Source organism: Vigna unguiculata, chromosome 8 (assembly GCF_037176805.1).
Source record: "Vigna unguiculata cultivar grain cowpea cultivar isolate G323 ecotype 2 chromosome 8, ASM3717680v1, whole genome shotgun sequence".
In the NCBI taxonomy this organism is placed as follows: Eukaryota; Viridiplantae; Streptophyta; class Magnoliopsida; order Fabales; family Fabaceae; genus Vigna; species Vigna unguiculata.
The window spans coordinates 39188192-39213773 of NC_140799.1; the positions used below are offsets into that span (position 1 = coordinate 39188192).

Consider the following 25582-nt stretch of genomic DNA (forward strand, 5'->3'; position numbering starts at 1 on the left):
AAAAAACATATTTAACCCAAATATATATATATATATATATATATACATATACATACATATATATATATACATATACATACATATATATATATATATATATATATATATATATATATATATATATATATATATATATATATATATATATATATATATATATATATAAAGTAAGTGTAACTGAAAAAGAAAGTGTAAAGAAAAGAACTAAACTTGTCTGACACAAATAATTGGAGCAACATGGAGCAGTGACTACTTTAGTAATTAAGCAGAGAAAGGGAGAGAGTTTCATAATCTGTCCATAGCTGGCAGCACAAGAATCCCACATTCCCTTTCTCTCAAGCCACCACCCACTGATAAAAGTTCAGTTTTTCTGTCTTCACAAACCCCAAGAAGAATGAAACAGGGAAGAGGAAGAAGAAGCTGTTTTCATCCTATGTCATCACTTCTCTCTTGTCTTCTCCTTTTCTTCTTCTGTCTCTTAGGATCTGCTCATGCTTACAAGAACTACACTGTGGGAGACTCCTTAGGCTGGTTTGACAACACTGAGAAATCCAATGTCAATTACCAGAAATGGGCTGATACTAAACAATTCACCTTAGGAGATTTCCTCAGTAAGTTTCTCACATCATCTTTTTCTTCTTACATTTTCATATTTCACTGCTATCATATCTAATCAGATTTAAATCAGAATATGCCGTATGTCATATATCATATATCATATATCTCTCACTGACACAGAAATTAGATTGGCTTCAATTATTGTGTGTTTCCTCTGCAGCATATATCAGCTGTTTTTTCTTTTGACTATGTTGTGGCTTATATTAATATATTAGTGTCAGTAGATTTAGAAAAAAAGTTAGGCTTATAAATTGGAAGCACTCTTGCTGGTATTTTCATGGAGTCTGTCACGATCCACAACCTTTACTCACTAATCAAGTATTCATTCACTCTTAATTTGCCATAAGAGCCAACAACGAATATTACTGTTAGTTACCATCTGTCTCGTTTGGGTTAAAAGGGGAAAAAGGAAAATCTGATACCCAAAATGACTAGTTGACAAATTGCTTTTTCTTATTCTTTTCTTTTGGTACGAACATTCTCTTTTGATACTGTTCTTGAGTGGCCACTCAATTTTACTTGATTAATTTTTTTTTAATGTTCTGAGAGATGAAAGGGACTTGCTTTAAAGCTAACCACTACACTTGTAATTGGGTATGATTAAGCTATCATTTAAAAAAACCATAAAAGAAACATAGAATTGTGGCAAACAAACATAGAATAAGCCATTCCCACCACAGCAATGAGTTGTTGGGCTGAAAAGTAGGTTCTTCTTTGAACATTTTACAGTTGCCGACAATTAAATTCTCAATTCATGACCTAGTGAATTGTTTGAACATGGAGGTGTTGGAAGTTTGGTATGAATATTTATGATATACCCTATAGTCTCACCTAAGTGCTAAACACTTTTGACATGTGGGTGTTGTTTTGTTTTGTTTCTGCAGTTTTCAACACAGACACTAACCACTCTGTGGTTCAGACATACAACTTTACGACATACAAAGAATGTGATTACGATGATGCTCAAGACAAAGACACAACGCAGTGGTCGGCATCTGATCCATCCAACACCCAAACACATCCTGTGACAGTGGCGATTCCTCTGATGAAGGAGGGAAAAACGTACTTTTTTTCTGGTGATTATGATGGTGATCAGTGCAGGAGTGGACAACACTTCCAGATAAATGTGACCTATGGAGAAGGGTTACCCAAAAGTCTGAAAGCCCCAGAAGAAGATGCTCCATCTCCGGCTGGTGCTGTTTCTGGAGATGATGATTCAGCACCAGACACTATTGTCCCTGCCAACTTCAACCACCCGAAAGATGAAGAAAGTGATGATGATGACAAAGCTAGTGACAAACAAAACTCTACTTCTTTCTCAGTTTCAGTGTCTGCACAACTTCACCTTGTCCTATTAGGGACGCTGCTTTTCTTCCTTTGATGAGTCAATGTTATTATTTTTTTAATTATAGGTATATGTTTTCATTGGGTGAGTGAGATAGTGGGGTTGTGAGAGATTGAATTGCGAGTTAGGATATACCATATGTTATTTGTAAACTAAAATAATAAATATATTTACATCGTTTATTGCTGGTGTTACATCATTTAACTTTCTAAAGTTAATCACTTTATTTCACCGGCCATATGTAATTTAATTATTAACAAGAAATACAAGGTTATAATAAGAGTGTTACTTATTTATTTGGTTGTGTTAAGTAGTAATGGTAAAAACACACACACACACACACATATATATATATATATATATATATATATATATATATATATATATATATATGATCTTTTTAATGTACGAAAATAATTATAAAAAAATATAATTTACATAATCTATTGTGAAAAAAATATGAATACAATTTCTTTCTTTGTATTATTTCATCCATTGTTAATTAACACAATAATGAACTCCATCCACAAGATTTATGGAAAAAAAAAATATGTCCTTTTCATTTCATAACTTTGTAATACTCGTGGTCCATTACCGGTGTATGATTTTTTTGTTAGCTTAGCACATGAAAAACAAGTTTTGTATATGACTAACACTCACGGATTCCAGAATACTTCTTTTGTAAGAATGTCTACAAACTTTCAGAACGATTATTGATGAACTTCTGAATTTGAAGTTCCAAAACTCATTATCCATAAAATTTGAAGTTCCCACTTATTACAAATTTAACTTCATCGATACTATCCTTCCATGTTGCATATTGTAAAAGAATTTTTGAACAGAGTTTCTACCATTTTTAACAAGAATTTTTCTAGACATTAAAAAAACCATAACATAATCAGCACTGCACCTGTGCTCCAGCACCAACATCTCACCATAAAGTTCAACCATAGAAAGACAGGTGCAACCCCAAAATCAGATAAAACTCGGAAGGACAATGTTGTCATTTCAAAATATATGGCGGTGCATGTAGAAAAAAGCTGGGTGCAGGAAGCAATTCGCTGAGGAGAGACCAGCTCGAACGAAGAGTCAAAACAGTCGTGGAGCGCAAGCAGGGTCATTTCCTAATTCATATTTATTAACTTGCGCTGTGCACAAAGAAGAGTTTGAGTTTGTTGGTCAAGAAACGAATCGAAGAAAGAGGGAAAAAAAATGGCGCAATCATCATCATCGTCTTCGTTGCCAGCGAAGTCCGACGCGGACGTAGAGGAAATGCTGGATCGGATGCTGACTAGTTTGGCTCTGTGCGACGATTCCAAGCTTGAACGGTTGCTCGTGAAGCTTCTCCCTCTCTGCATCTCCTCCCTCTCCTCGCAATCCTCCGCTGTTCGCAACAAGGTTCTCCACCGCCAAATTTCAATTACGCTATTTCTAAATCAAACTATGAATGCGTAAATTGAAAATTGAAACATCTATCTGTTGTCGAAATTGCTGAGTGTACGGATAGCGGCTTATTGCTGTTCAGTGAGAGTAGGTTTTGTTTGGGGTAGTGAGATTGTATTACACTTTTATGAATAAGGAACATTTTGCGTACATGCACTTCGCTGTTTGTAGCTTACCTTCCGTTTCCAAATAAATCCGCGAATGCGGAAATTACTTGTATTTTGACTCTCCAAACGTTATCGTCTACAGGAAAATAGAAATGTTTCTTCTTAGTTGTTGCTAGTGCTGAGTTAACTGACATAAATCACTGCTGTTTTCTAAGAGTGATTTTTTTGCTTTGGCATAGTACGAGTGAATCGCACTTGTAAGGATAGCGAGGGGTTTGCCTACATGAACATCAGTTTTGCACGGTCTATTTTGCTCTCTTTGATGTAAATTTATGAAGTATAGTGTGTTTTTGCCGTGTGAACTTTATCGGCTAGATGAAATATCTCCTCTCTGCTATACGAATCAGCAGAAGAAGCTGTTGGTGTTTACTAAGAGTACTTTTTGCTTTGGCATAGTGAGATCACATTTTTCACTTTAGTTTGTGTACACGTATATCAGTTTTGGACGGTATATTTTGTTCTCTTTGATATAATTTTGTGAAGCGATATGGCAAATGTTTCACAATTGTTGATTTGTGTTTCTGACAGGTGCTTGAGATTTTGAGTCACGTGAACAAGAGAGTTAAGCTGCAGCCTCAAATTGGTTTACCTTTGTCTGACCTGTGGAAGTTGTATTCGGGTTCTAGTGCTGTCCCTATCATAAGGAATTTTTGTATTGTGTATATAGAGATGGCATTTCAGCGTGTTAATGCAAAGGTCTCGTTTTTTACATCTAAGTTCCTGTTTGTTATTATTTTGTGACTTTAATGTGAATTTTGATGCTGATAATTCCTTTTTTGGCACCTGGTTGAATTTTCAGAAGTAAATAATGTTTCATTATAGAATAAATAGTTAAATTGATTGGTTTGGGATTCTTGAATATTGTTTTCTGCTCTTGAATGCTTACTGTGGAGACTATCTGATGCCCCACGCGTTTCAAATAGGAAAAGGAAGATCTGGCTCCTGATCTCTTGGTGAACATCTCAAAACTTCCACTTCAACATCAGGAAATTATTCTTAGAATCATTGTTAAGGTATCAACACGCACTATCGGATTTTTCCCAAATTTTAATGGTGATGGTTATAACTTGTAATTACAGTTGGGGAAGAGTTTTTCATTGATAATTTTCAGTATCGGTACACAGTATTTGAGTTGGTGTAACTATAATTGTTCAATGCATTGGGACACTTTTCTCCTTATTCTATCTATGAAAGGCTTCAGTTTTGCAGATATTTCTTTCTAGGAAATTAGAAAGGATATATAAGGAAAATTAGATGGAAATTCTAAGCTTGGGAATTCAAATAAAGGTATCTTTTAGTGGGAAGAAGGGTCCATTACTACCATTAAGAGCGCTTGGATTTCTTGGATCCATGGGATTCTTTCCTGCATCAATTTTTTAAAAGGGACTTTCTTGCTCTATTTTCATTATTTATATATCTTAGTTGCTTTTTATTTTTCTTTTTACTATGTTATAGAATAGCAAGGGTCATCCTCAGTTATTTCTTGGACTGCCAATGGATTTCTGCTTCTTTATAGGTAATTGGTGAATGCCACACTGGTCAAATTGGTGAGGAAGTTGCAGCAAAGTATAAAAAAGTGAACAATCCTCAAGATAGGGAGCTGTTTATTGAGTTTTGTCTTCATACAATATTGTACCAGCGAGTCTCTCAAAGGTATGTAACTCACTTTCTGCTAAAGGGAGGGAGCTTATGGTATTTGAATTTGTTCTGACATGAATTAGTTTGTTTCATTCTTATTTCAATTGAATGACATTTTGGTAGAGTATATAATATGTGCCTCTTTTTATGTGCATTTTCCTTTACTAGTTGCTGTTCATTGTAAATTGTAATCTAAAATGTCCTAAGTTAGGTCATCTGTTAGAATGTTAGTTGGTAATTGCTGTTATTCTCAGTAAGTTAGGAGTTAGAACACATTAAAATAATGTATGCATAAGAATCAGATTACTCAGAATCTGAATCAATGAATAGAAAAGTGAAAACTCAGTTTGATTTGCATAAAGATCGGCAGACTTTCTCTCTCTGGAACTCTTTTTAGATTTTATTTTGTTGCAGTGGTGGATTACCTCCCGGGCTTTCAATAGCACAAGTTAATCGTGTTACAGGGAAACAGCAGTTGCAAAGTAATGAAATTTTACAAAGAAAGGTAAGATAATCATGTAATGGTTTTAATATTGTCTTGGCATGTGAAGGTCAAATAGCATATGTTGTTGGTGTTGTTACTTTGCTGCTAAAAACTAATAACTCAACTGCTATATATCGTTATCCTTCACGTTTATTCTCTTGTCAGAAGAAACATAATTGAAGAATCCATCACTCAATCTAGTATGATGATTTTTTAACCTTATAATATGAAGATTGAGAGGAAATGGAGGAAGAGAAACAAAATATTCATAGCAAGTTCGAGAATCAGAACTTATATTATTGTGTTGTTCTGGCTGTACTAATTATATGATATTTATATAGAAGTCATATTGGATGGTTGTAAATTGTAATACTAACAAGTTACAGCTCGAGCTAACTTTCATTATTGACATTCTGGGCTAGTAGAGTTGGCTTGATAAACAACCATTAACTACTGCAACCGATAGCAACTACATATTAACTATATTATTCTGACATATGTTACCTCTTCAAATTTTCATTTAAATACACTGGTTAACATGTCAGTATGTTTGAAAGCATACAAGCATGTCATGTCCAATCTTGCATTTACTCAGAAAGCTACTGCAATCTGTCTTATCTTGATCTTTGTTGGTGCAGTTGGGTATTTTGAATGTCATTCAAGCTATGGAGCTTTCTCCTGAGCTTGTTTATCCTTTATATATTGCTGCCTCTGTAGATCGGTACGTTGTAGTTCCCATTTTACCCGAATTTATTTATAACACTTTCTTGTAACTTACTGACTTTATATCTTTTGGTGTTTCATTTGTGGATGATCACAATCACATCTGTTTCTTGATCAATTAACTCAAGTGAAGAGCCTGTTATTAAGAGAGGCGAGGAGCTTTTAAAGAAGAAGGCCAATGGTGCTAATTTAGATGATTTAAATCTGATCAACAGATTATTTTTGCTATTCAATGGTATGCTATTAAAGATTTTGTTAACATGTTCTGACATGTTTTTTTTTCAATTATTTTTTCTTCAATTTGTTTATGATAATATGCAAATATTTATATGTTTCCCCTGAATTTAAAATATGATCCTGCTTGATTCTTACATAAATTAAATGTGTATGCATGAGAGTATAATTGATTCTAAAGAGGTTGTGCCTAATTTCCTATTATTTTTTCACATTTCAATTAATTAAGATCATGTGTTTACTTGTAAACATTTTATGCATCCTTCATGTTTGAACTGTGTGCCCTGTTGGTTGTGCTCAATGTTTAAACACAGGCTAAATGGCCTATTGTTTCGGCAAAAAGTCATATATCTTCTACCGAAAACAAAGTGTTTAAGAACCTTCTTGACCTAATCGTGAAATTAAGAACTCTCAAGCCAAAAAATAGTTCGTCCTTCGGATGTGGGAGTAAACGTCTTATTTGTAGATTGAGTATTTTACAAGTTGTTATTATTCCCCTGATTTTGGGAAATATTCATGCTTACAAAGATAAAAACAAATTAATCAAATATGGCTTGAAGATTACAAAGACAAGATAACCATGAACTTGTAGATGTTGGGCCATCGTTGTAGTTCAGCCTGAGGACAACCTTCTGTATACTTTCGGAAACAACACAATTACGCATAGGTCAGCCCCTTTCTTCCTGTTGGGTTAATTCTATAACTCAGCCCATGAATGACTAGAATGCCTCCTCCTTGGGTCAATTCTATGACTCAGCCCATGAACGACTAGAATGCTTCCTCCTTGGGTCAATCCTGTTGGTTGGCCCATGAAGGACTAGAGTGCTTCCTCCTTGGGTCAATCTTGTAGCTTGGTCCATGAAGGACTAGAGTGCTTCCTCCTTGGGTCAATCCTGTTGCTCGGCCCATGAAGGACTAGAGTGCTTCCTCCTTGGGTCAATCTTGTAGCTTGGTCCATGAAGGACTAGAGTGCTTCCTCCTTGGGTCAATCTTGTAGCTCGGCCCATAAAGGACTAGATTGCTTCCTCCTTAGGTCAATCTTGTAGCTCGGCCATGAAGGACTATACTGGTCATCTAAGAGACGAGTTGGAATGTCGGTTAGCTTAGGACAGTATGTATTGTTTATGCTCTTGCTTGAAGCTGTAATAAATATAAGACCATTCTTAGTTGTCACCCTAAAAGCTTCTTCAATCAGCAGAGTTGGTCTTTATCATATACTCAGTGTTATTAGACCCAGACCAGCCTGATTGGATATCCTGGGAACTGACCTGTAACTGATTTGATATTCTGTTTAGATTGGAAAGTTATTTAACCTGGGGTAGTGTCATCAACTCGGGCTGTGAACTGGGTGAACCCAAGTCCTTTGGGTTTGTTAGAACAACATCACTACTAAGGCAATTTTTATTAAAATAAATAACAAAATAATTTTGTACACTAACAAGTCTATCTGAAAAAGCATACAGAAAAAATTGATCAAGAAACTGCTTTTGTTCCATGTTATGATTTTTTTAAATCATTAAAAAACTCGAGATATAACTGCTACAATTGTTTCCTTGGTTTTTTAATTTACTCCAAAAATAGAAAACCTAGATGATATAAGTATTGTGATTTTTGATCGTATTAGTGGTTTTCTTCTTCCAGGTCTTAGCCTATTGTGGTGTTTGTATGATTTTGGGGGTGATACTATAGACATTTATTGTTTGCTGTTAGCTTTACTTTCATTTTCTATTTTCAGAGAGAACTCTTGTATCTTGAAAGTGAATTCTGTTTTCTGCCCTATTTTATCTAAACTAAATTTGAGTTTTATATATTTCTTTGTTTGCTCTTCAATATTTTAATACATTATTGATGTTGAATGTAGGTACCGTTGGAGTTGAAAATGCGGATTCAGAATCAAGAGTTAGTCCTGGGAGTTATGCTTTAAAGGCAAAATTGATGTCTATATTCTGCAGATCAATTGCAGCAGCAAACAATTTCCCATCCACCTTGCAGTGCATTTTTGGTTGCATTTATGGTACTGGAATATCCTTTTATTTAATGATTGAGCTCATATTTGCTAACTAATGTTTTTTTGTTGTTCTCAAAACTTGTAACTCCTTTGTTGCAAAGTTGATTGTTTAAGAATTGGCCAGTGTAATTAAGATTTTATTTTATCATCCGTAACACATGGACTATAGTAATGATACTTGGGCACTTGTATTGACAGCTTCATCGCTCAATAGATTCTGTTACAAAAAAGGAGAGCTTATAGAAAATGCAAATGGGCAAATCCTTAAGGACGGAAATAAAAAAAGTGTTGAAATAACCTTCTTTTTGTGATAATATTTTTCTTTGATCAAACAATCTATTCAATGGTACCGTGTAAACATGGATCATGCCAATAAAACCCCCAATTTCTCTTGTCTTCAACAAAGTTGTATCCTTAACTAAATCATGGAATGAATGCTGGAGGGGAAAAATGGATTATAACTTTGTATTGATTGTAGGTGCTGTAATCTTCATTGGTAAATTTTAATAACAAGTGGACATCTTTTTTATTACAAATAATGCTTCTTTCATATTACGAAGTTTTTCCTCTTCTATATGGTTTAAAATTTCCAACTTCCTTTGTTTAAAACAGAGTTCTTCTTTCATTGTCAAAATGAGAGACAGACACAATGATATGTGGATCAATAATTGGGTTTTCTGTGCTGATTTTTGTTTGCTCTATCTTTTCCCTCCTATTGTTTTTTGTTTTGTTTAGTTTTTTAATCTTTATCTTTAGTATTTCATATTCTTGAATTTAATAGGGAATGGTACGACATCAAGGTTGAAGCAATTGGGGATGGAATTCACCGTGTGGGTATTTAAGCATGTGAGTGCAATGTTACTTGGCTTTTGGTTTTCGTCATAAGTTTTACCCATTGAATAAAAGTCTCTTTGCCTAGTAAATGTTTAGAAAATAGAAAGTACGGATACAACATGGGGCATGGATATTGACACTAGCACAGTGATATGACAAATTTTAAAACTAAAGGATATGCTATGATTATAATCATGCAGAGTATAAATTTAATGCAAAATTAGCATTAAACAACCCAAGATTTTTTTTATCAAGAAAGCGAATTGATGTTTTAAAAAGAGCATGCATAATTGCAAAAGTCAATAATGTGCTACATTTTTCTAGTTACCATGGTGTTTTCATCTTTATTGGTATGAAAGTTTAAAAATAAAAGAAAAGAATTTATACAAATATTTTCTGACACAACACATGGATATTAATACCATTTTGAAGCATTTGTGTGTTTTTTTTTTTTAAATGATTCAGTTCAAATAATTTAAAATGCCTACTGAGACATTGTTTTAGAAATGGTTAAGTTGAAGATAAGATACTGCTCAAATTTTGCAATGAATCTGCAGTTTGAAACGAATTTTACTGTGTGGGTGTTATTTCTATATTTTGATTAGCTTTTTGGAAAGTGGTTGTACTTCACTATGAATTTATTGTTCGTTACTGAAGCAGTATAACTTTTGTTTCCTCAACCTCTAATATCTGTAACTGGAATTTCAGGCAAAAATCGAACAGCTTAAGTTAATGGGTCCTGTTATTTTAAGTGGAATTATGAAGTCCCTTGACAATTATCCAAGTTCTGAAGCAGGTTTGCTGGAGACTTGAAAGTTCTTTTTAATGTTATTTGAATAAAATTTCTTTTGTTTTGAATTCAATTTTGAGTATTGACTCAGATGCCACTGCGCGGGAGGTCAAAACTTATGCTTTTCAATCAATTGGATTGCTTGCACAGCGCATGCCTCACCTCTTCAGGTTCGGACCTCTTTCTTGTGGTCATCATTTTTACCATTTTTTCATATTTATCTTTCCCTTTTCATTGGAAGGGTAGAATGGTCCGGGACACGTAATGGACAATATACAGTATATTTTTAGGAAGGATAATCATGTAGGCTGTAGCTCTCATGCCATTTAGAGGAGATTCACAGTTGTGCCACTTTATCGTGTCCACGTAACATACTAAAATAAGTCATGAAAATAAGTTCTGCCCTTTGCCCGAACCTCTTCATTTGAATAGTTTACTTTGATCTCATGGTATGAAGGTTGCTTGAATCCTGGGCCATGTTTTAAAGCTGAACCGAACATACTCCTAAATGCTTTGCTGCTTACCACATTAAAAGGTATTTTATTTTCATAGAAAATCCTTGCAACATCTTTACAAGTAGTTTCTCTATGATCCTTCTTAAATAGTTGATTAATTGAGGCATATGAGCTAATTCCCGTCTTGAAAATATTTCTAGTGCTGCCCATACCCTTAAGTCCTTTTTCTTTTACAGTTTGTGCATCATCATCCTCTACATCTAAGCTTGTCTTCATTAGTCTCTGTGGAAGACCCACAATAATTCCAAACATATCTTTTTTCACTTCTCCAGTCACTTTGTTGCTAGCACCTACTACATCCTTTTGAGTTCTCAGCAATGTGGTGCTTCAAGTGATAAATCCTTCCAGTTAAGAACTTTTCACAGTATTTGCTTTGAAATTTCCTAGTATCACCATGAGCACACTGTCATTGACAGCTGTACAATGAATTTGGCAGAAGATGCATTAGAAGTTGTGTTTATGATGCAACAAAGTATACATTATGAGGGGGCAGAAACGAAAATGGACACCTGAAAACAAAGAAAACAGGAAAAAGTGATGAGAGAAAACGGAGTGTTTGAGTCAAAAGAGATGAGTGAAACAGAGGGGTGTTGTGAGAGCAGAGAAGACTGATAAAGTTCATACCTGTGGGCCGTGGCTGAGGAGGTTCAAACTGTTTGTGGAGCAGAAAAATGTGTTTCGTGTGTTCTGTTTGCTTAGTAGAGAAGAGAAGCCAGTGCTCTTGTGCAGTTGGAAGTCTTGAGGAGTCTAGGAAGAAGACCTTTTTGTGCAAAAATGACAACATGCATAGGTCGTTTAAGAAGCTGTAAAACAAACTTGACTTTTTATATTTTTAAGGTTTTTTATAACCATTGGTCTTGGGTTTTGCTCAAAGCCCATTTTTTATAGATAAAGCCTTGACATTTTCTGGGCTGACAATTCTTGCACGACTCCACCCTTTTATGATCTATCTGCTGGTCCCATTAATTAATGTTTCAAGATTTCACATCACATGGTTGTGGGTGGCTAGATTGTGGAATCATGCGATTCCATGAGTTTGCTTGCAATTTTTCCTTTGTTGGTTCTATGGATCAATGCTGTTATGAAGAACTGAAGAAAATATCAATATTACTTGACAGGAGATGAGAAAGGCGTTTAAATTTAGAAAAAGAAAGCAATTTAAAGGGAATGTGAAGAGTTTTGGTACTGTGGGGAAAGTTTTTCAGATGGAAAGAAAAGGATGAGGAAGATTTGTAGAGAAAGTGAGTTGGAATTTGACGTAGAGTGAAAATGTGTGGGATATGAAAACTTCTCACTGTTAGCCGTTATTTTTGAACCACTTTTAGTTGATGCCATTATTTTTCTTCAAATTCTAAGCAGAACAAAACACTTTCAAGGTCTAAATGATAGCAAGAACAAAAGAAAATATGAAGAAGAAAATTTACAAAACAGAACAGAGTTGGAGAAGAGGGGAATGATCGCAATTATGATGGCACCACTGACGATGTTGATGCAATAGTCTAAGGTGGTGAAGTGAACCTTGTTGATAATGAAGCAAGCCTTGGCAACCACAATGTGAGTGCTATTATGGCTGCCAATGGTAATGAGAGTGTTGTCAATGTTGAGCGCATTTGAGTTTGGTTCTTATTTAGGTTTGGGAACCCTTGGGGAAAAGACCATTTTATTAATTTTTTTAAATTAAGTCATCATAAACCTGACTTAGAAAAGCCCAACTGCATGAGTTGGGTAACTTAAACTCTAGGCTGCACAAATGAATCGACGTGGTGATGGTGCACAATCTTCCAATTTCATTTCAATCCACCATGCGTCTCCCTTTCTTGCAGGATTGTATACGTTTGTGAGGATACTCATGATTTTGGCAACATTGCTTTGGCTCCAACTTAATAAAAGATTGAAGTACCAAATGCTTAGGCCATCTGAGAGGCCTACAAGGCGTTACAAGGGAAAAAGCTCTATGGCCATGGGTCAAGACCATATAGTTATAGGTGCACTTGAGGCAATAAAACTCAGGCTGGGTCAAGGAAAGGGCAGCACGTCAGGGGAGTTCTCAGCTTAATCTTACCTGTGCTATATCTTGGAAGTGTGATATTGGGGGGCGTCTTTTGTTTGGACTATCATACACAATAGAATTACTAATTCTGATTGTTATAGAGTAGTAGGCATCAAAAAACTCTTTCTTCTTATGTGTGTATTACATTATGGGATAGTTTTCTTCTTTCTATCCTTGTGGAGTGGGATTTGATAGCTTGTAGTTAATTCTTTCTTTATTAACCCTTTTAAATTTGCATTGTTTTAGGATGGTTTGCTATTGCTTTTTTTTTTTTAATGTATTTCTCTTTGTTAAGGTAACAAATAACTCTTTTCTGAAAAGAGAATTGCCTTGAGCTAGGTCATTTATGCGGTCTACTTAGTTACTGACTAAGCTGCTCCCTGTTCTGGCAGGGAAAAGATTGACATGGCTGCTCGTCTTTTTCATGCTTTGAAAGATGAATCCCAGTCTCTTCGATTTGTTGTTCAAGAGGCAACTATATCTCTTGCTTCAGCATACAAAGTATGTATCTTTCTACTATTTGGATGAATCTATTTTTCATTAATGTTCTTCGATCACGTAAATTGTATTATGGTTGATGTGAAAGTGAAACTAATTTGTCAAGTATAGTCACACAGTTAAGGCTTACCTCACTTGTATATATGATACAGGATGCATCATATAGTGGCATGTCTCTTTAGATATTTTGACAAGTAAAAGTATACAATTGAACTAATGAATTGCTGTACAACTGTTATTCATAAGTCTATGCTATAAGAAAATTATTAGAAGCCATTGGACACCCAAAGTTGAGCCAAGGCTTAGCTGCCTTTTATTCAACATAATCCATCTCTTTTAGAGGAAAATGTTCCATGATTTCCTTTTGATCATTACATGATAATTTATATTAGTACAAGAGATTGGAGAGTTATGATGAACCAATGAGCTTTTGTTTTAGATAGCGGTGAACATGGATTAGACCCACCTGAATCGATCTGAACCCAAATAAGTTGGTTTGGCCGAAATTGTTTAAATTTCAAAAGAAGAAAATGAACAAATCAAGTCTGGTAATAAGTGTATTTTTGGTTTGCAAACCTGAGACATGACCCCACAGACTTATTCGAGTATATATTTTATTTAATATGAAACAGTGATGAATGAGTGCTTCCAGTTTTTTGTTTCACTTCTTTGCATGCATAACATTGGAAGCAAACGTAGGTGTATTCTTCTCTGGCTATAATCAACTCCAGTCAATTGACAATGACCAAACCACACTTCAATTTCCAAGCCACTGAAAATGTCATCATGCTCAGACTTGGTTGATTCTGCACATAGTGTCCCTTAATCCCCAACAAATCCACCACCTCTACCACCATTAATGTTGAGAATTAGAACAAGTTCGAAGGTTACATAGTTCGAAGACTTGCTGGAGATTCCATTTCCAGATCCTTCAATGTGCCATAGTTAATTTATTTATTTTCATAGTTTCTTTCAATACCCATTGCTATTATTTCTTGTACTGGTTCTTCAAGGATGTTTGAAGCATATTATTTTAAAAAGTTGTCACTTATTAAACTAGTAAAGCATACATAGAGTTCATTAATGGTTGCGTCCGTGTGATTTTGTTGTGTTGAATTCTTTTATTTAATAAAATTAGAGTAGAAACTCAATTTTCCTGAGACTCTGTTTTATGGGCTATGTTGTTGAACTCTTTTACCAGCAAGACTTTAGGTTTTGGTATAAAAATATAATTTTGGACTCTTTTTTCAAACCTCTTCTTACTTTTGAACTTATGGTTGATTTAGGATTTTACCTTCCTCTTTTTTCCTCATTTTTTTATTCACTGTACTGTCTTGTGTATCAGGGAGCCCCATTAGCTGTGTTACAAGATTTGGAGACACTTCTGCTAAAAAATTCTCAAGTGGTAAGACAAAACATACTGACTTTTTCCCTTGTCTATGGTACTGTATAGATGTATTATTTGTTTCTGCCAGTGTCATGTTGGAAATTGCATGATAATAAACATGCTCCTCTTTCCTAGTTGCCCAAGTTATTTTAACTTCGGGAGTTGACTAAGATTGTTCTTTCTTGTAAATTGCTTGTATTTATTTTTCCCGTGTATTATTCTGCTCATATGTCCTAGGCTGAGTGCGTTCCAACTTTTCATCATGCAATTTCACTCGAATATTCTGCTAAAATATTCTGTCCTTAAAATCTGAAGTACCTTCTTCAAATATTGTTAAGAAATTGGAATGACAGGCTGGTAGTTTGTCAAGAGTTTATAATATAATTTATGTAGATAAATAGTGAAACAGAATCAATCCTAGTAAAGTAGATAATTGTGAAGTTAGCTCCTGAAATAAATCCCTTGATCTAAGGGATTGTGGGTTTCCTAATGATGATATTTACAGTTCAAAACAGACACACACACACACACTTTTGTGAGAGGGAGATTATACAATCATATACATGGATGGTTTAGACTGAATTCAATAAAACAAATCCTGCCATCCATATAAAGTTGTGTGATCAATAATTGTTGTTCTGGTTATAAAAGTTGAGATAGTCGATATGCTCCCCACAAAAGAAAAGTCGATTGTAAATGATTTTCCTTGGATTAGTTCTCAAAATAATGAAATATAAGTTTTTGGATGTTAAAGATCTTATGGCCTCTATTTGGAGTTTTGGGTATGGTACCCGTCTTACACATTCAATTTATAAGTTTAATGGTTTTCTTTTATTGTTCTATTTTTTCTCCAAATTATATTACCTTAGTAAAACCTTTTGACCCTTCCTTGCTTTTGTGTTTTCTCATTTATCGTCCCATATAAAATTCTTTTAAGGTGACAATATTTGGGAAGAGGTTTGAATGTGGAATTGACCCATTCTTTGCTACCATTTGGACTTATGTTATATTTTAATAAGACCTGCACGAATTTGGTACTTGATATTTTTGTTATTGTTATGAGACAACTACACAGTGTTTTTGTTTTACATTGGTCAACATTAGTTACAATTGGATAGGCCTTTTGATACTTTGTACAACTTTCTATCCTATGCTGTCTTCGGTTGGGGCGAGAGTGCACTCTTTTGAATGAGGTTGTTTCAATAGCTTCTCTTTGGTGCACTTTGTACGGCTTCTTATGGGGCTCATTTCATGAGGCAATCAGAAGAACATAGAACTTCTACTTTTATTATCATAAATTTTTTGTAAGAAAAGATTTTATTAAGATAGAGAAGGAAGATACAGAAAGAAGATAAGAAATTGTCAAGGTCTAAAGATGATACAACAAAAATTAAGTAACAAGCAACAAAAATACCAATCTCTACGGAGATCTAACAAAGGGCGCACCCCTCAAAGACCATGAGCAGAACGTCTTAATGGAGCTAGAGAAAATATTGGATGCCAAATGAACCAAATACAAGACTTCAGTCCCGAAGAAGATTCCTTTGTTCCTTTCCAACCTAATACACTGCAGCCTGAGAACACCATATAGCTTTTTGGCATCTTTACTTTAATCAAATCCTCTGAAATTAGTGCTATTATAATATCCTATCCAATTAAAAATTTAATGGACACATGGTTTGAACTATAACATGCTGCATGGTGATGTCAGGAGGAAAGTGAAGTACGTTTTTGTGCCATAAGATGGGCAACATCTCTGTTTGATCTGCAACATTGTCCAAGTCGCTTTATTTGTATGCTTGGAGCAGCAGATGCTAAATTAGATATCAGGTATTACAAATTCCTCTGGTGATGATCTGACATGCTATGATGCTTGAAAGTATGTATTTTTCTTAAAAGGGGGTTTCTGCTACAAATATTGAGGGAATGTTTCACTTTGCTTTTTTTTTTTTCGTGTTTTCCTTTTACATTGGAGAGATTTCCTTATCCTCCCTTATCCTCCCAACTGATTTTCTTCTTTCATCAATAAAATAGGAACCCTCCAAACCTATTATTGTGCATATTTTTTTCCCAAAGGAGGTTCAATTTCAGGACTGAACACTTTATTGCATATTTATTTTGATATTGCATCAAGCATATACAGAACATCATAATATGCACATGAAAACGTATGTGCCATGCATGGCTTTTATATTCTAGTTTTAAAAGATTACTTTGTCTGGTTGTATTTTTTTACCATGACTCTAAAGAGAAAAGGCCAAATGCATGTGTTCAATTGTAATAATCATCTATCTTGAACATGTTATCTCCTTACATTGAACTGTTTTTTGAAAAATCAGAGACTATGATTCTCGTAATGCATTTCTTGTTGCTGTAAATAGCTACTTTTGTTCCAAACGGATGGTTTTGGAACTTTATTTTGTGTATAATATGAAAAATTTGAGTTGTAATTATAGTTAATTAAGTTCTGATTTTATTCATAATTTGAAGTCTTATATATAGCTTTATCGACTTCAGATTAAGTTTTGTTTTCTGGTTTGAAACAGAGAAATGTCACACGAAGGTCTTCATCTTAAAAGTGAAAGTCAAATTTCTGGTCTTATTTATCCCAAATTGGGCATGATGCTAGATTACATTCTTCGACAACAGCCAAAGTTGTTGGAGTCCAGTGAAACTAGAGAACAAAACCTTGTTTTTCCTTCAAGTACATATGTGGCCATGATTAAATTTTTATTGAAGTGCTTTGAGTCAGAGTTGGAGCAGAACAAATCCTTTGAAGGATCATCTGAAATTGTGTCATCAGTGAAGACATTCAGTTTAATCCTGGAGCATTCTATGTCATTTGAAGGCTCTGTTGAGTTGCATGTCAATGCTTCCAAGGCATTGCTTATAATTGGATCACATATGCCAGAGGTCAGTTATTATAAAAGTTCTTTGATTGCTTTCTTCGCTGTGTTCCATCTGATACATTTATTGTTTAGGTGATATCATCACATTTTTCACTAAAGGTTTCAAAGCTTAAGCAACTCCATTGTGTTCCATCTGACACATTTATTGTTCTAGGTGATAGCATCACATTTTTCCTTAAAGGTTTCGTGGCTTAAGCAACTGCTAAGTCATGTGGATTGGGAGACTCGTGAATCCATTGCACGTATACTTGGTATTGTGTCTTCTGCTCTTTCCATCCCTGATGTTGTTTCTGAATTGACTTCCTTATTCAGCCAAACACTCAAGTCAAGGTATGTGTGCTGGTGGAACTAAAATCTTTTAGCTCATTTTCTGATAATTGCTGCTTTTTCCCAGTTTGATATATGGTCATGCTGAATTAATTTATTGATAGGTTTGAAACTCAGCACGGTGCTCTTTGTGCTATAGGATATATAGCTGCAAATTATTTATCTAGAACACCTGTAAGTACAATTTTACTGCACATTTTTAATTACTAACTGTTTGGTTGGAGGGGAGTTTTTTTTGTTAAATCTTGTTTGGTTTATTTTTAGGTGGGAACAATATTTGCTCTCATCCAATATTGGGGGAATTTGGAGGGAAGGAGATATGATATAAAACATTTCAAGCATATTAACTAAAATGATCTTTCTTTTAATTTTGAAACCCAAGGTTATAAGGGTCTGAATGTGAATTAATTTTTAAAATCCCTCACCACCCCTTGTGAACCAAACAACCCTTCCCTCTATTGAAATTCCTAGTCTCCCCTTCTTTCAACCAAATGTAATGTCTAATTAAACTTCCTCCCCTCCCTGTCTCTCCATTATGATCTGCCTAACCCCTTACTCCATTGGACCAAACAGCCTCTAAATGGGTCAGCACGAGTTTTGGCTGGGGCAATAGACTTTAAGGGGGGATGCATTCATTTCAGATTTACAAGACTAAAAGAAGAATCATCTTGTATTCAAATTTATACTAGTTCAATGGATTATTTTGTTGACTGGATTTCTATGGATTTTCTGTGATTTTTTAATTGTATGTATAAATATCGTTCTCATGAAAAATCTCATCCAAGTATGTAAAACTTTTCTACTTCATTTCAAACTTTTCTGGTTCTCAACAGTGATGATAGTAGAGTAATCTCTTCTAAATTAATTTTTTTTTCCTCCATGTAATTGTTTTCTGCAATTGTTATGGGTTATTGCTATTATTATATGATTGTTCAATTCATGAAAACAAGGTTTTTCTGTTTACTGAATTTTTAAAAAATTTCCTTTAACCATATGATCGTTTTTCAGCAACATGATCTACTTGTTTATGGTCAACGAGTTAAAAACGTAGCTATTAAGAACTCTATGGAAAGCAACAAACAAGGAGGAAATGGTGACATGATAGTGTTATTTTTTTCATAAACAATTGATATAGTGTTCATTTTTTCATTACAAATCATTACATTCTTACCAAATTTTGTTAAATTCTACCGAACTTTATTATGTAAAAATATCTTTTGATATTCCAAAAGAATATATCTCTCTAAGATTTTATACTTTTATGATTTAGCACAGTTACTTAGAAGGCTAGTTTTATGAGTATGATAGTAATGTGCAATTGTGATTTTGATCTTGATCAATTCTTTGAGGTGTTGATTACCTGTTCTAAAATTTACTTTTATCCCCTGAAACTGAAGTCAGAATTGTTGCATATAACGTCATTCCTTTGATCATAAATATGCTTACACTTTGTGTATATACATAATCTTTAGATGCCAGAAATACTTCTCGAGGATACACTTAGATGCCTAGTTGATGTGGTTAATTCAGAAACTTCCGCTCTAGCTGCTACTGCAATGCAAGCACTGGGTCATATTGGACTACGTATTTCATTACCCCCACTTGATTCTAATTCAGGTAAAATTCAAGTGTAAAAGACTGATGAACATGTTTTGATTTGAACTTAGAACTGAGCTACGTGTTGAGCTATCATAAGGGTGTCTGATTAACTCTGCAGATGGAATTCTGATTATGTTATCTGATAAATTGAACAAGCTTCTCTTGGGTCAAGATATTAAAGCAATTCAGAAGATTGTTATCTCTATTGGACATATATGTGTAAAAGAAACATCATCTACTCAGCTCGATATGGCCCTAAATTTGATTTTCAGTCTCTGTCGATCCAAGGTAATACACTTTCTTTCCTTGGTTTTTGTTTGATGAGCTTATTTTCAGTGACTTGTGTTGGATTGATGTTTACTTTCATGTTCCTTTTTTTGTTTCCTTTCTCAAATTTTGGCTCCATTATTTTTTTTCCATTTATATTGTGGAAAAGTTAGATTTTGGTTTCTGGGATGCCTTAATCTTGATTGGAAACAGTTTGATGTTATTTTCTTCTTTTTCTTTTCTTTATGAGCTAAAATAAACACTAATAGTAATTTTTTTTTTCATTATAAGTTGCAGCCACTAAAAAGTATCACATTTGTTTAACTAAATTTTCAGGTTGAGGATATTCTCTTTGCTGCAGGGGAGGCCCTGTCTTTTTTGTGGGGTGGTGTTCCTTTCAATGCTGATATTATTCTTCAAACTAACTATACTTCACTGTCGATGGCTTCAAATTTTTTGATGGGAGATTTGACTTCGGTGCCTAAGAAGTTTTCTAACGAACAAAGTGAATATAGTGGAGATTATCATGCTTCTGTGAGAGATGCAATTACCAAAAAGCTCTTTGATGTTCTTTTGTATAGTACCAGGAAAGAAGAGAGATGTGCTGGAACTGTTTGGCTTGTTTCACTAATAAAGTACTGCAGCTATCATCCTGCTATTCAGCAAATGCTTCCAGAAATTCAGGTTTTTCATTAACAAAGCAATTTTTCTATTTTTTTTTTTCCCATCTCTATAGTAAAATGTGAAACTTCACTTATGGTATTGTATTGTTTTCCATGGTTATATGGCGACAGATATAAATAAAGATTTGATTTTCTTCAATTTATATTTGGGTTTCTTATGTATATTTAAAAAGGAAAATGGAAATTCCTGAAAGAAGTTAGTGTGATATATGGACTGGAAGGCGGCCCTTTTGTCGTTGTAATTTTATTTTTTGTTTTGTTCAAACTTGTTGAATATTTTTAAAAATGTCCTATGAGTTCTTTTAGACTTTTATCTGGTTTCTGGTTTATAACCTTTCGCATCCAGGCAGGAGTCATGGTCTGAAATTCCCTCAGTTGTTCTATCCTTTGGGTGCTAATAGTTTTTAAATTGAAAGTGCTTGCATGTATCAGATATTAAATGCATCCATCCCATTGATCGCCACTGGAGTAGTTTGAGAGTTGATATTGGGTAGGTTTAATTTCAATTGGAAGAGGTTTCTGTTTAGGGCGGATGTTCTTAAGATAACTTTTGGTACCTAAAGTGGATCTGTGGCTCTTTTTCTGTTCTCAGTCATTGTGAAAGAAAGGCCTAACTCATAATGTTAAGATCATAGGGGTGTAAGGAAATGAGTTACCGTGGTTGTTGATGTATGCTGTCATGACTCATGAGATCGGGATCTCCTATGATACAAATGAAGGTTTGCATGTGAATACTGCAGATTAAACTGCTGTTCCCCTGAAGTTTTCATTGTTAGTGTGGTGGTTTGAATATTGAAAGGTTTGCTATACAGCTTATATGTTTGGACCTCACATCCTTGTTTTGGTCAGTGTTATCTGACCTAACTGTTCGTTTTGATTGGGTTTAGGATCAGTTAACCGTCCTCTATCCTGTGGACCTAATAACAATGTTAGAACTGGTCAAACTTTATGTTTGTCCAGCCAGGCAACTGTCAAAACTTTGTGCAGTTGCAAAATGACTTGAACTACTAGGTCTTACCTAGGTTTATGCCTCAATTAGAGGCTTGCAATAATGAGGTTCTGACCTAGGTTTCCAAAAGTGAAATGCAGGGCATCATACCAAATGTGAAATGCTTATATAAGTTGTATGCTAGGCTGAGCATGTCAGCACTCTAAACTAATTGTTATGATGGAGCTTTTCTCGCTGTGAAACCACAACTTATCTTGTAACTTGGTATTCCTAAAATGGGTTACCTTTGGTTTTAATTACCAACTTTTAAATTTACGAGTTTTCATCTTTGTATTTATTAATAGCTAACACTTTACAGAATAAAAAGTCTTAAAAGTCAGGCACTAAAACTAAAGATGGTTCATTTTTTAAGGACTGGAAACACCATTAACCCATTTATTTTATACAATGTTCTTCGCTATATCTATCTTTTTGCAAAATCCTGCAACTTGTGTTATTGGATTTACGATTATAATGTAAATATGCAGGAGGCTTTTTCTCACCTTCTTGGTGAACAAAATGAACTCACACAAGAGTTGGCTTCTCAAGGCATGAGTATTGTGTATGACATTGGTGATGAATCAATGAAAAAGAATTTGGTGAATGCACTTGTGAGTACATTGACTGGGTCAGGGAAACGGAAAAGAGCTGTCAAAGTAAGTTGGTAGTAATCTAGTATATCTTTTAAATTGTTTTATGTGGAATAAGTCTTGGTGATTTATTTTTTTTCGCTCCCTTTAATTTTTTGTTTGAATTACATTTCTGAAATTATTTTGTGCAGCTTGTTGAAGATACTGAAGTATTTATGGATGGAACTCTTGGTGGAAGTGCTAGTGGAGGAAAACTGAACACTTATAAGGAGTTGTGTAACTTGGCAAATGAGATGGGACAACCGGACTTGATATATAAGTTCATGGATTTAGCAAATTATCAGGCTTCTTTGAATTCAAAGAGGGGTGCTGCTTTTGGCTTTTCCAAAATAGCAAAGCAAGCAGGGGATGTTCTTAAGCCATATTTACGTTCTTTAATTCCAAGGCTTGTACGCTACCAATATGATCCTGACAAAAATGTGCAGGTAAGTTCCATTTATGTAATCTGGTAAGCCGGGTATTGAATTGAATCCTTACCTAGGGCATTTCCAGGTGAATACAGAAGATTTCTTTACCTAGTTTTAATCTATGATAAATGATTATAGTGCTATATAATTAATGTCTTTGTCAAACTTCAAACAAAAAAAATGTAGTTTTACCCCCTAAAATTTTTGGTTTGGTTCTCTATTTCCATGTAAGATTTTTCCTCTTTTGTGCAGCTTTTCCTGGCCTTTTTCAGTGTAAAAATCATTTTTCCTCGAATGCAATGTTATGCATGATATCCAATGAGTATATGAATTTTTATTTTCAGGCACTTACTTGATTTGGCTATTGCATTTTTTGTGTGTCTAGGATGCAATGATACATATATGGAAGTCACTTGTGGATGATTCAAAAAAAACCATTGATGACAATTTAGATATCATAATTGAAGATTTACTAGAGCAGTGTGGATCCAGGCTTTGGCGATCGCGTGAGGCATCATGTCTTGCCCTTACAGACATTATTCAAGGACGGAAATTTAATGAGGTCATTAAGATTACTTATATTTTTCTTGAGTTTAAAAGTGTGCGTTGTCACTGATCATTCTATTATAGACAAGAAATCCGGAAAATTATACTAATAACTAACTATGCTAGGTGTTGATTTGTATTCAGTCTGATGTAGTTTCTTTTCGTTCTCTATATAAAAAGAACCCTTGTTTTCTTTGTACATTTTATCAATACAAAGTTACTTTTCGGTTTCTCTTTTCTGTCTGTCTCTCTCTCTCTCTTGACGCTAATACTTGGCAACAAGAAACCTATGTAACTACTGTTATGGTGAGTCACTATCTGTAAAAAGCAGGGCAAATTTTTCCGTTGTGGGTTTTGTGATGTTTGTCAATGGAGAAATAGTACTAGTTATTCTGGTCTTCTGTTTCTTCATTCCTACTTTTATTGTGTTGTTTACTTGGCTTTATTCTGGTGGTAAAATATGGTTTATATGTTTATTTAAGTATTTTTTTATTTGAAGAGATATTACAGAGCTATTTATATTTGATGTGCTATTCACTTTCATGAAAACTAATGGTTGATTTTCCCTTTCATTAAAACTAGTGGGTGATTTGTGGTATATTGTGCTGTTGAAGGATGTGATTGATTTATAATGTGTGGGTAGTTACTTTTAACATTTCGGTAGTTTATTTCAATTGTTTTTTAATTTTAAAATATAACTAAAGGTAAATAGAGATATGAAATGAGTACCCAAAGAGGAGAATCCCCTTTATATGTTGTTATAGATTAAGAAAATAAAATTAATAATGGTAATCAGATAAAAAATAGTGGGTGATCTGTAGTATATTGTGTTGTGCTGTTGAAGTTTGCGTGGGTAGTTTATTTCCATTTTTCTAATTTTAAAACATAATTAAGAATAAAATAGAAATATAAAATGTGTACATCAAATAAGAGAATCTTGTTTACATATTGTTATAGATGAATGCCTTTATTGGGTCATTACAAATATAAGTAATTTTTATTAGTTGATAAGTGATTCATTGAATTATGAGTAGCCTCATTAAATATAACTTTCACTTAAATAAAATTTGAATTTACGACATTATTAATTATAACTAACCAATTTAACTACTTTTATTAGTCTTCTTGAATTATATATTTGTCTAATATATACGACCTGAGGTAATAGTTTTTTTTTTTTGATGAATTGGATATCCATCCATTTTGATCCGTTAAAAAATTATATAAAAATCTAATTCATGTTTCATTTGATAAATATATCTAATCCATTCATTTTACCATCCCTATCTACAATTTGAGCTCTGGTTGATTTTAATTTTAATTTTTTTGTGTTTTTCTTTCATCATGCACCACCCACAGGTTGGGAAGCATTTAAAGAGATTGTGGTCTGGAGCATTTCGTGCAATGGATGACATAAAGGAAACTGTCAGAATTTCTGGTGAAAAGCTATGCCGTGGTGTAGCTTCCTTGACAACAAGGCTCTGTGATGTTTCTCTAACTGAAGTGACAGATGCACACAAAGCAATGGATATTGTTTTACCCTTTTTACTTGCAGAAGGTATACTGAGTAAAGTTGACAGTGTCCGCAAGGCATCAATTGGAGTTGTTATGAAGCTTACGAAGGTTAGGAATGGCTTGCTATCCCTTTGCTTTTCAACTTACTGCATACACTCTGCTTTGGTTTTCTTAATTTTCTCCCACCCAATTGTAATTAAATATATGTAAATTTTGTATATTTACATCTCAGTTGTTTGGTCAAACTTTAGTAGGATGTATATGTTTACTTGGCTGTCGTGTATATAGATGGAATATAACACAAGACTGTTTAAATATTATTTTATTCTCATCAGATATGATGTTGGTTGTTCCTTTTTTCTGCTTTGTTCATTACCCAATGATTTTTCTGGTGTGGTATTTTTAATATCTTACCGATGATTTGGTTGGTACTACATTTTCCAGATTTGTTTGTTTCAGAAGTATAACTTATCCTAATTTCTTGTACTTAAATTTTCAAACCTCTTTCCCAAAACCAATTATTTAGAATACCAACTGTTGTAGAATTCATTTCCCAGTAAGCATGATTGGTGCTAACCTGCACATATTGGATTCACAATTTTGGATATTTTTATTGTCTGTTTGGGTTTTCGTTTTTAGTTTATACGTTGTGTATTTTCTGGTTTTCCTTTGACTATGTTTATCTGATTGTGATTGTGTAAGAAGAATAATGATTGATTGTGATGTAAGGATAACATAGTGCTATTATTCCATTAAGTTATGATGCTGTTAAATCTGAGTGTCTTGTTATTATTGTCTTGTTTTAGCATGCTGGAACTGCAATTCGTCCACATATGTCTGATTTAGTGTGCTGCATGCTTGAAAGTTTATCAAGCCTAGAAGATCAATCGCTCAATTATGTCGAGGTTAGATTGAATTATATTTTCAATTCCTGCATAAGTTCACTGCTAACTCTTG

General features: G+C 34.1%; 2 protein-coding genes across 2 annotated transcripts in view; both read left to right on the plus strand.

Annotated features, from left to right (window-relative positions):
- Window positions 1–207: 207 nt before the first annotated feature.
- Window positions 208–2157, plus strand: ENODL18 (early nodulin-like protein 18). The gene is made up of 2 exons (XM_028082954.2): window positions 208–611; window positions 1503–2157. The coding sequence occupies exons 1-2, from the start codon at window positions 395–397 to the stop codon at window positions 1997–1999; spliced, it is 714 nt and encodes a 237-aa protein (XP_027938755.2). The 5' UTR covers window positions 208–394; the 3' UTR covers window positions 2000–2157.
- A 798-nt stretch (window positions 2158–2955) lies between these two features.
- LOC114193160 (ARM repeat superfamily protein) overlaps window positions 2956–25582 on the plus strand; it is a 30172-nt gene continuing 7545 nt past the window's right edge. Inside the window, exons 1-25 of the mRNA XM_028082869.2 lie at window positions 2956–3361; window positions 4102–4269; window positions 4497–4586; window positions 5090–5226; window positions 5626–5716; window positions 6334–6416; window positions 6547–6653; window positions 8514–8666; window positions 9442–9506; window positions 10203–10290; window positions 10376–10454; window positions 13242–13350; window positions 14693–14752; window positions 16446–16564; window positions 17281–17647; window positions 17798–17973; window positions 18075–18144; window positions 19443–19587; window positions 19688–19857; window positions 20173–20520; window positions 21996–22163; window positions 22289–22582; window positions 22950–23126; window positions 24470–24733; window positions 25432–25530. Of these exons, the coding sequence (XP_027938670.2) occupies window positions 3176–3361; window positions 4102–4269; window positions 4497–4586; window positions 5090–5226; window positions 5626–5716; window positions 6334–6416; window positions 6547–6653; window positions 8514–8666; window positions 9442–9506; window positions 10203–10290; window positions 10376–10454; window positions 13242–13350; window positions 14693–14752; window positions 16446–16564; window positions 17281–17647; window positions 17798–17973; window positions 18075–18144; window positions 19443–19587; window positions 19688–19857; window positions 20173–20520; window positions 21996–22163; window positions 22289–22582; window positions 22950–23126; window positions 24470–24733; window positions 25432–25530 (3813 nt within the window). The 5' untranslated portion in view covers window positions 2956–3175. The remainder of the gene's footprint in view (window positions 3362–4101; window positions 4270–4496; window positions 4587–5089; window positions 5227–5625; window positions 5717–6333; window positions 6417–6546; window positions 6654–8513; window positions 8667–9441; window positions 9507–10202; window positions 10291–10375; window positions 10455–13241; window positions 13351–14692; window positions 14753–16445; window positions 16565–17280; window positions 17648–17797; window positions 17974–18074; window positions 18145–19442; window positions 19588–19687; window positions 19858–20172; window positions 20521–21995; window positions 22164–22288; window positions 22583–22949; window positions 23127–24469; window positions 24734–25431; window positions 25531–25582) is intronic.